The sequence below is a fragment of the Bos javanicus genome, chromosome 3 (genome assembly GCF_032452875.1).
Source record: "Bos javanicus breed banteng chromosome 3, ARS-OSU_banteng_1.0, whole genome shotgun sequence".
In the NCBI taxonomy this organism is placed as follows: domain Eukaryota; kingdom Metazoa; phylum Chordata; class Mammalia; order Artiodactyla; family Bovidae; genus Bos; species Bos javanicus.
In genome coordinates, this window is record NC_083870.1 from 6,184,748 (window position 1) to 6,195,853 (window position 11,106).

At 38.7% G+C, this 11,106-nt stretch overlaps 1 protein-coding gene across 1 annotated transcript in view; it reads left to right on the forward strand.

The window, feature by feature from the left end:
* Nucleotides 1–11,106, forward strand: part of RGS5 (regulator of G protein signaling 5) — a 58,041-nt gene that overhangs the window by 35,911 nt on the left and 11,024 nt on the right. Inside the window, exon 3 of the mRNA XM_061399970.1 lies at nt 927–988. Within this exon, the coding sequence (XP_061255954.1) occupies nt 927–988 (62 nt within the window). The remainder of the gene's footprint in view (nt 1–926; nt 989–11,106) is intronic.

Consider the following 11,106-nt stretch of genomic DNA (forward strand, 5'->3'; position numbering starts at 1 on the left):
GATCGAACCGCATTCCCTGCACTAGAAGCACGGGGTCTTAACCACTGGACCACCAGAGAAGTACCCCCCACATTTTTTTTGATTCCAGATTTTTTTCAATGTAGACCTGCTATGGTAATATTTCCACCAGGAGGCAGCTTCACACCTTGCATCTTCCATCAGCCCCAGTGAGGTGGCAATTGGCTGTCAATGTGAAAGAAATGCTCTTTGAGTGACCTCAGGCTAGGGCTGAGCCTCATGGGCCCCTGGTTATAAATGTGCAGTACAAACTTCTTCCTAAATGCATGCTTTAGTTTGTACCGATGATTTGTTTGTATTATTTGAGATTCAGTTTTATCTATTTTTTATTGGATTCTAAAATCTTGGTTGTCAGCATATAATCTCCCACTGGGAGTTCTGTAGCTTTAATAAGCAGATTTCCTTGTAAGCTAGGGAGAAAAGGCATGTTTAAAATGAATAAATCCTGCAAAGATCTGAAAAAAAATGCTCTCTGTGGATTAAATTGGTGTTTAAAGTGTAGCCCTGATGAAGCAGGGAACATGAGTTCAAGACCCATAGTAGGAAAATTGGATTTTATTCAGTTACATTTGGAAAGAAAAGACCACAATTGGAGACCCTGTCATGGGATACCCAAGAATATCAAGACACAGCTCCATGACAAATACACTCTGATTCTGAAAAGGGACAGCCCTAACCACATTGTTCAACAAAGATGAAAATATGCAAGATAGATGTAGGAAATCAAACCCAGCTCATCAAACTCACTTGATCAGAATAAAACAACTGTAACTCTCTTTTTCTGAGAATGTCATTAACTATAACATTTCAAAGAAAAGCGGGTCCAAGTCATTGTTGGTGTATGTGGTTAACTTTCTTCTAATGCAGCTTTTTCTGTCTCCTTTTTTCTTTCCTAATGCTTAATTTAGACCCTCGCTGGACGAGGCCCTGCAGTGGCGTGATTCCCTGGACAAGCTCCTGCAGAACAATTGTAAGTTTGGGGAAAAAAGAACAACCGTAAATTTGAATTATTTTTATAAAGGTCAGGGGAAAGAGGCCAAAAAAATGGGCAGCTTTAGGTTGCCAGTGCCTTCTTCTCAAATTTTGGTATTTCTTCAACTTTGGAAGGATGCCAAGGGAGTATGATTATCTAGCTCACCTTGGGAGAATGTGAAAATGAGTTGTCTGGAGGGCTCCTGAGTACAAGTTGTATTCCCATCTGTCCTGCTTACTTGAATGAGCAGAGCCAGTAGTTTGACCTCTGTTCGTCTTAAAATTTTCATCAGTAAATAGAGACACTTCATCTTCCAGCTTGGGCTCAGAATGGCTTGATATGGATTGGGTGTATCAGTGTACATATCACTAAACTCTGAGGCATGGGTTGGGTGGTATTTCAAATTGCTATTAATTGCTTTTGGAACCAGCCACAGGTTGTTAACCTCTCCGAACCTTATTTTCCTCTTCTGGCAGCATGCCTTTTGTATCTTCATTCAAGACATGACAAAAGCGAAAGCAAGATCTCCTCTCCAAGCTAATACCAATACACCTGAGCACTATTTGCCTTTTCTCAATGCAAAATCCTTACTGACTCCCAAGGTCGGAAGTATCGAGTTTAAATTTCTAGTTCTTAGAATTCTCCATAGTAACTATTATTGCTGGTCTGCAGTCAAACTGCTGTGTTCTCCCCTCCATTTCTATGTGTCATCCCTTTGACGAGAAGATTTTGTATTCGTATCTCTATCAGTTGAAATTCTCCTCTCCCACTAGAGCGAATCTAAGTACTAAATGCCTAGTTTTCCTTGACCATCCAGAATGATTTATGCTCCCTCTGAGTTTGCAGCACAGTTAGTTTGCACATTTTTCCGCTACTTGTTATTCACTGCATCGTGCTCTGATCACAGCATCTTCCTCCTATAACAGATTATAAACTCATTGACATCCAGGAGTTAGTCTTTTTCATCTGGATAATTTCACAACAGGAAGTGCACGGTAATACAAAAATCTTGAATCATTCTCCCTAAAACTAGTATTTATGTAAATTATCTAACTCACATTTTTCCATTCTCACTATAAAAATTGAATATGAAACTTTGTTCAATGCTTTGCGAAAATAAGGATTTAAAAAATATTTCCCACAGGACCATCAAGATTCATAGACATAGAATAGGTGGCAAAGAATGTATGAGGAAATGTACACAAACAACATTTTTTGTCTTGTTTTTGGCGAGGTCATCTTCTGCTTACCTGTGATAGAATCAATATCTAATATCTGGAGGCAGAGCACCAAAGTCATTAATTTGAAACTTTCTCAATATTATCAACTTCTGACTTTTAAAAAAATTTACATTATTGAAGTATAGTTCATTTATAATGTTGTGTTACTGCTGTACTACAAAGTGATTCAGTTCAGTTCAGTTCAGTCGCTCAGTCGTGTCCGACTCTTTGCGACCCCATGAATCGCAGCATGCCAGGCCTTCCTGTCAGTCACCAACTCCCGGAGTTCACTCAGACTCATGTCCATCGAGTCAGTGATGCCATCCAGTCATCAAATCCTCTGTCATCCCCTTCTCCTCCTGCCCCCAATCCCTCCCAGCATCAGAGTCTTTTCCAATGAGTCAACTCTTCGCATGAGGTGGACAAAGTACTGGAGTTTCAGCTTTAGCATCATTCCTTCCAAAGAAATCCTAGGGATGATCTCCTTCAGAATGGACTGGTTGTATCTCCTTGCAGTCCAAGGGACTCTCAGGAGTCTTCTCCAACACCACAGTTCAAAAGCATCAATTCTTTGGTGCTCAGCATTCTTCACAGTCCAACTCTCACATCCATACATGACCACAGGAAAAACCATAGCCTTGACTAGATGGACTTTTGTTGGCAAAGTACTGTCTCTGCTTTTCAATATGCTATCTAGGTTGGTCATAACTTTTCTTCCAAGGAGTAAGCATCTTTTAATTTCATGGCTGCAGTCACCAACTGTAGTGATTTTGGAGCCCCCCAAAATAAAGTCTGACACTGTTTCCACTGTTTCCCCATCTATTTCCCATGAAGTGATAGGACGGGATGCCATGATCTTAGTTTTCTGAATGTTGAGCTTTAAGCCAACTTTTTCACTCTCCTCTTTCACTTTCATCAAGAGGTTTTTGAGTTCCTCTTCTCTTTCTGCCATAAGGGTGGCGTCATCTGCATATCTGAGGTTATTGACATTTCTCCTGGCAATCTTGATTCCAGCTTGTGCTTCTTCCAGCCCAGCGTTTCTCATGATGTGCTCTGCATATGAGTTAAATAAGCAGAGTGACAATATACAGTCTTGACATACTCCTTTTCCTATTTGGAACCAGTCTGTTGTTCCATGTTCAGTTCTAACTTTTGCCTCCTGACCTGCATATAGGTTTCTCAAGAGGCAAGTCAGGTGGTCTGGGATTCCCATCTCTTTCAGAATTTTCCACAGTTTATTGTGATCCACACAGTCAAAGGCTTTGGCATAGTCAATAAAGCAGAAATAGATGTTTTTCTGGAACTCTCTTGCTTTTTCCATGATCCAGCAGATGTTGGCTATTTGATCTCTGGTTCCTCTGGCTTTTCTAAAACCAGCCTGAACATCTGGAAGTTCATGCTTCCCACACTGCTGAAGCCTGGCTTGGAGAATTTTGAGCATTACTTTACTAGCGTGTGAGATGAGTGCAATTGTGCGGTAGTTTGAGCATTCTTTGGCATTGCCTTTCTTTGGGATTGGAATGAAAACTGACCTTTTCCAGTCCTATGGCCATTGCTGCATTTTCCAAATTTGCTGGCATATTGAGTGCAGCACTTTCACAGCATCATCTTTCAGGATTTGAAATAGCTCAACTGAAGTTCTATCACCTCCACTAGATTTGTTTGTAGTGATGCTTTCTAAGGCCCACTTGACTTCACATTCCATGATGTCTGGCTCTAGGTGAGTGATCACACCATCATGATTATCTGGGTCATGAAGCTATTTTTTGTACACTTCTATGTATTCTTGCCACCTCTTCTTAATATCGTCTGCTTCTGTTAGGTCCATACCATTTCTGTCCTTTATCGGACCCATCTTTGCATGAAATGTTCCCTTGGTATCTCTAATTTTATTGAAGAGGTCTCTAGTCTTTCCCAATCTGTTGTTTTCCTCTATTTCTTTGCATTGATTGCTGGGGAAGGCTTTCTCATCTTCTTGCTATTGTTTGGAATCTGCATTCAGATGCTTATATCTTTCCTTTTCTCCTTTGTGCATATAAAGTGTTCAACAAACATTTATTGAATAACTGGGTTAATGTTGACTTCATTATCCTTCTGGCACACAGAAATTTCATGAAGTCAACTAGGAAAAAAATATTTATGTTTATCAGTTGACTTATTAATTGTGTTACCTGTGGCTTAGGGCCAATACCTGACAAATGAATTATGCATACCCTGGGTACAGATATTTATTGCTACTATCAATAAACAAAATTAGAAGAACTGTTGTCATGTTTTTAAAGCTATTAAGGAGAAAGATATAAATTTATATGCCCATTCACAAGCCTTTCAGCCACACTAATCCTTAGGGCCACATGTTTATATATTTCAGGCTTTTAGGAGATAGAGAACTAATAGAATAAGTTAAGCCAGAGGCACTTAGTGTTAACACCTAGCATTTTGGGACTGAAGTTTTTCAGCTTGCAAATAGTTGATTTCCATGGTGTGAGCTTGAGATCCGACATTCTTGCAGTAATGTTTTTTGCCTCTAAAGGGGAAATATGTATATGCATATATATGTGTGTGCAAATATATATGTAATATTCACATTTTATTTAATTTGATATAATATTTTAAAATTATATATACTATGTATGTGTCTTGAGTATATATGTGTGTGTGTATAATCTTAAGTTCCACATCATTATCTTCTTAAGTAACTAATACTTTTAAGATTTGGACAATTTCCCCAAGTAATAATTGGGAAAACATTTGATAACTGTTCCAGTCGAAAGTCTTTCCTTGAAAGGGTATTTATTCATTCAAACCAGCACAAATAATAAAAAGTGTTTCTGCTGTGGATACAGAGGTCTCAGAGAAATGAAAAAGAGCCAGACCCTACAGGAGGTGGTGCCCTGGGCACGCAGGACAGCCTCTCCCTCCCCGCCTCCGTTTCTCTGTTACACGTTTCTGTCTCCCTCTTCCTTTCTGTCTTTCCCTTTTCCCATCGATCTCTGCTTCTATGACACTATCTCTCTTGCCCCTTTGTCTCTGCTTCTCTCTGTCTATTTCTAAAGAAGGACCAGTGAAATGATAGGCGTGCCCAAGTAATTCTACCCCAACACCATTAGACTAAAAGAGACAGTTTTTGACATATTTCCCCAGACACTAACTTTCATGCATTGTGAATAACTAAGCCAAACTTTGGCAATTCAGTTCTTATGAGATATTCTTTGCATCTGCAAAAACCAATGGTCTATAACCAGAACTATTATGGTTCTGACATTAGCTATGATTGATTCAGAGTAGGTAATAAAGAAAGATACATTTGAAAAACATGCACTAGAAACATGATTCTTTTTGCATGTTTGATAAATTAAATCATTTAACCTCAGAGAGTGTCATGTTTGTTGACTTATGAGGAACATTTGACATTCTCTTGTGCTGATATAGGATATTGATTCTCATCATTGATACAGTCCCTCAAGCCTTCCTTAAATCCATGTTTTACTAAAATTTTTTTGAGTGAAAATGAAATCAATTGGTACCAAACCTTTAAAAAAAGTAAGACCGTTAAGCTGCTACTCAATCTGTTCCACAAGATTATTTTTTTATTTAAGAAAATATTCTTTACTGATATATAATTGATTTACAATACTGTGTTGTGTACAGAATAATTATTTATTTTTTACTGATTATATTAAGCCTATTAAAACCTAATAGGCCTTACCTAATAACCTATTCAAAATCTTTTTTAATTGCCAAGTGTATTTGACTCTGTTCTGAGAAAACACCAATTTCTTATGTTTTCGTCTTCAGTTTTATATACAGAACCATCTGTTTTCTTTTTGAAGGTCCATGGGGCACATAACTGATGCACTGCTTTTTAAATACAAAAACAGATTGCATGTGGGAGTTTAAATGAGACAGTGACATTAAACTCTTCCATGTGACTATTTTTAAGAGCAGAGAAAGAATGAAACATAGCCCAGTAGCCACACAACTTTTATGTGAATCTCTTTGCCCCAGGAATTCCAAAAGGTCAGAACATTTTCTTGAAACATCTTTGAGATTTGGACTCTTGCATGGGGAATGGAATAGCCTGGATCTGGCTCCTCTTTTTGTTTCTGTCTTCGCATTCTCCTCTACTTCTCTTCTTTGATTTCCAATTTTCTCCCTTCTTTTGTCTGGCTGTTCTTTATCATCATCTTACTCACTAGTAGTCACAACTTTCTTTAAAGCAATAGTTATAAAAAAGCAATAGCTTACATTCATTATTCAGTCACTGTTCTATACATTTTGCAAATACTAGGTTATCTAATGATTTCAATAATTTTAGCACTTAGATATGCAAACAATTTGTATTTTTCAGAAAAAGCAACCAAGACAGAAAGAGTTTAGGTAACTTGCCCATGAAATAAAATACTGCAGCAATAGCAAAATCAGTAAATTTATTTTTCCTTAATGTTTGTGCTCTTCAGTTTTGAGACATAGGAGGAAATTTTTATCTCAGTGAGTCTTATTTTATTCAGTTTGAATCTTTATTAAATATTAGATCCACAGATTTACACTAAGAGGTGGGATACTTTTGAAAGAGGGGCAAAGATAAGTGAAACTCGAATCTTGAACTCAGATAATCAACAGCATTCTGGGAGAAAGAGTCATAGTAGCAAATAATCCCACGGGAAAACAAAAAAAAAGTGATCACTTCTCTTACGTGAATCCAGGAAATGTTATTTTCTGAGCTCATTCCCTGTCTAGGATGTCTTGGTAATGTGGTAAATGTTACTGTTGTGGCATCCTGGAATGTATCCTCAGGTCATAAATAACAATGTTTTGGAGGACTAGAATTTTAGCCCTACCTTTTTCAAAGATGTGGAAGGGGTGATTCAGAATGCCTGAATCACTATGTTATGGGGACATGAGGCTAATGAGAGTTAATTTGCCCTACACTTATTCTGTGAAGTTATTGCTTCCTCTGCAGTCTTAGACCTGATAGTGTGGGAGCTCATAAGACTTCATTCATATTGTCATTTCCCAGCAGCTGGAAAGTGCCTGGGAGTTTTCTCATTTAGGCAGAGACTAACTGACACCTTTTGTTCAAGGAACAATAAAAACTTTAAGGATGACAGAAAACTCAGTCTTTATTTCTTCTTTCAGCATGTGCTATTGATTCCTGTGTCACTAAATGATAACACATCAGTTCAGTTCATTCAGCTCAGTCACTCAGTTGTGTCCGACTCTTTGTGACCCCATAGACTGCAGCACAACAGGCTTCCCTGCTCATCACCAACTCCTGGAGCTTACTCAAACTCATGTCCGTCGAGTTGGTGATGACATCCAACTATCTCATCCTCTGTGGTCTCCTCCTCGTCCTGCCTTCAATCTTTCCCAGAATCAGGGTCTTTTCCAATGAGTTAGTTCTTTGTATCAGGTGGGCAAAGTATTGGAGTTTCAGCTTCAGCATCAATTCTTCCAATGAATATTCAGGACTGATTTCCTTTAGTATGAACTGGTTGGATATCCTTGCAGTCCAAGGGACTCTCAAGAGTCTTCTCCAACACCACAGTTCAAGAGCATCAATTCTTCAGTGCTCAGCTTTCTTTAAGGTCCAACTCTCACATCCATACATGACCACTGGAAAAACCATAGCTTTGACTAGACGAACCTTTGCTGGAAAAGTAATGTCACTGCTTTTTAACATGCTGTCTAGGTTGGTCATAACTTTTCTTCCAAGGAGCAAACGTCTTTTAATTTCATGGCTGCAGTCACCATCTGCAGTGATTTTGGAGCCTAGAAAAATAAAGTCTGTCACTATTTCCATTTCTTCCCCATCTATTTGCCATGAAGTGATGGGACCAGAAGCCATGATCTAGTTTTCTGATGTTGAGTTTTAAGCCAACTTTTTCACTCTCCTCTTTCACTTTCATCAAGAGGCTCTTTAGTTCTTCTTCACTTTCTGCCATAAGGTTGGTGTCATCTGCATATCTGAGGTTATTGATATTTCTCCCGGCAATCTTGATTCCAGCTTGTGCTTCATCCAGCCCAACGTTTCTCATGATGTCCTCTGCATATAAGTTAAATAAGCAATAAACATACTCCTTTCCCGATTTGGAACCAGTCTGTTGTTCCATGTCCAGTTCTAACTGTTGCTTCTTGACCTGCACACAGATTTCTCAGGAGGCAGGTCAGGTGGTCTGGTATTCCCATCGCTTTCAGAATTTTCCACAGTTTGTTATTATCCACACAGTGAAAGGCTTTAATGTAGTCAATGAAGCAGAAGTAGATATATTTCTGAAACTCTCTTGCATTTTTGATGATCCAATGGATGTTGGCAATTGGATCACTGGTTCCTCTGCCTTTTCTAAATCTGAACATCTGGAAGTTCATGGTTCATGTACTGTTGAAGCCTGGTTTGGAGAATTTTGAGCATTACTTTCCTAGTGTGTGAGATGAGTGCAATTGTGTGGTAGTTTGAATATTCTTTGGCACTGCCTTTCTTTGGGATTAGAATGAAAACTGACTGTTTCCAGTCCTGTGGCCACTGATGAGTTTTCCAAATTTGCTGGCGTATTGAGTGCAGCAAATTATTGAGTGCATATGGACTTCCCTCGTGGCTCAGGTGGTAAAGCATCTGCCTATAATGCAGGAGACCCAGGTTCGATCCCTGGGTCAGAAAGATCCCCTGGAGAAGGAAATGGCAACCCACTCCAGTATTCTTGCCTGGAAAATCCAATGGATGGAGGAGACTGGTGAGCTACAGTCCATGGGGTCGCAAAGAGTTGGACACGACTGAGCGACATCACTTTCACTTTCACTTTGAGTGCAGCACTTTCACAGCATCATCTTTTAGGATTTGAAATAGCTCAACTGGAATCCAGCACTTCCACTAGCTTTGTTCACAGTGATGCTTCCTAAGGCCCACTTGACTTCACATTCCAGGATGTCTGGCTCTAGGTGAGTGATCACACCATCGTGGTTATCTGGGTCATGAAGATCTTTTTTGTATAGGTTTTCTGTGTATTCTTGCCACCTTTTCTCAATATCTTCTGCTTCTGTTAGGTCCATACCATTTCTGTACTTTATTGAGCCCATCTTTGCATGAAATATTCCCTTGGTATCTCTAATTTTCTTGAGGATATCTCTACTCTTTCCCATTCTGTTGTTTTCTTCTATTTCTTTGCACTGATCACTGAGAAAAGCTTTCTTATCTCTCCTTGCTATTCTTTGGAACTCTGCATTCAAATGGGTATATCTTTCCTTTTCTCCTTTGCCTTTCCTTTCTTGTCTTTTCTCAGCTATTTGTAAGGCCTCCTTGGACAACCATTTTGCCTTTTTGCATTTCTTTTTCTTGGAGATGGTCTTGATCATTGCCTCCTGTACAATGTCACGAACCTCTGTCCATAGTTCTTCAGGCACTCTGTGTATCAGATCTGGCCCCTTGAATCTATTTGTCACTTCCACTGTATAGTTATAAGGGATTTGATTTAAGTCATACCTGAAAGGCTTATGAAATCACATAGTGCTGGAAATATGGGCAGGAGTGAGGGAAAATATATCTGATCTTATTCTGGTGAACATTATTAAGTGGTTTTAAAGCAATTCTTCTAGGTCAGTTATTAGAGAAAATTGTTTATCATACCTACCATCACTCCCCAGTGTATTTTTAGGTGTTGCTCAATTTAAAAAGAAATGTTTTTATATTAACTACAGGGAGAAGGGATTAAAATGCAAAGTTTCTTGTTTGGATCCAGAATTGTCAGTGACTCTAATCCAAGTTAATTATAATTCAGCAATTCTGTTTCTTTAAAACTGAGTGCAATTGCTGGGAACTGTGAGGGATATAAAGACAAAATGTATAGAAGGAAAATTGAAAACTGAAAATGCTATATTTCTGGCTTAATCATGATATTTTTTGCATATTGTTTGAAATTGATGTATTGGGCAATGACTAATGAATGAAAGTTAGAATCTATAAAAAGAAGTAGGGAGAAATATTCAAGAAGAATGGAAATAGAAATTAGGTCAAAGGAAGTGAATTCAGTACATGACTATGTTCTCCAAGTAAAACTAATGAATTGTAGAAGTGTCTTCTGATGAGGGACAAGTTAGAGGAAATGTAGACCTTGAGGTTCCAGTCAGTCCAGCCTTCAGCCTGGGAGGCAAACGCCAGGCCAGGCATGCCTGTAACTCTGATATAGTCTGTGGGGAGCTAAAATTTTCTCTCCTTCCTTTAGAAGTCCACTTACCTTACATAATAAATGTGTGTGGATTCTCTCTCAGTACATACAGATTTGTTAGAATTGGGGTTTAAAAAAGTATCTATCTATTTATCAATTACCTATTTATCTATATCTCTCTATCTAGCTACATATATATCTAACTATCTATCTATATGTCACCTTTAAAAGGAGGAAAATATTGAAGGTATAAAATGATTTTTCCTTTGTTCCTCTTCATTGCCTTCCTAATTCCTGACCTTGCCTTCAACTTATCTACCACTTTGGAGTTTAGAGCTGCAGAACAAGGTTGCTGCTGCTAAGTCGCTTCAGTCGTGTCCGACTCTGTGCGATCCCATAGATGGAAGCCCACCAGGCTCCCCCGCCCCTGGGATTCTCCAGGCAAGAACACTGGAGTGGGTTGCCATTTCCTTCTCCAATGCATGAAAGTGAAAAGTGAGAAGGAAGTTGCTCAGTAGTGTCCGACTCTTAGCCACCCCATGGACTACAGCCTACCAGGCTCCTCCATCCATAGGATTTTCCAGGCAAGAGTACTGGAGTGGGGTGCCATTGCCTTCTCCGGCAGAACAAGGTTAGAATAAAGAAAAAGAAAACAAAAGGATCAGACCCAAGAATCTCTAATATACATATTTGTATTATATATATATATATATATATATATATATATATATATATA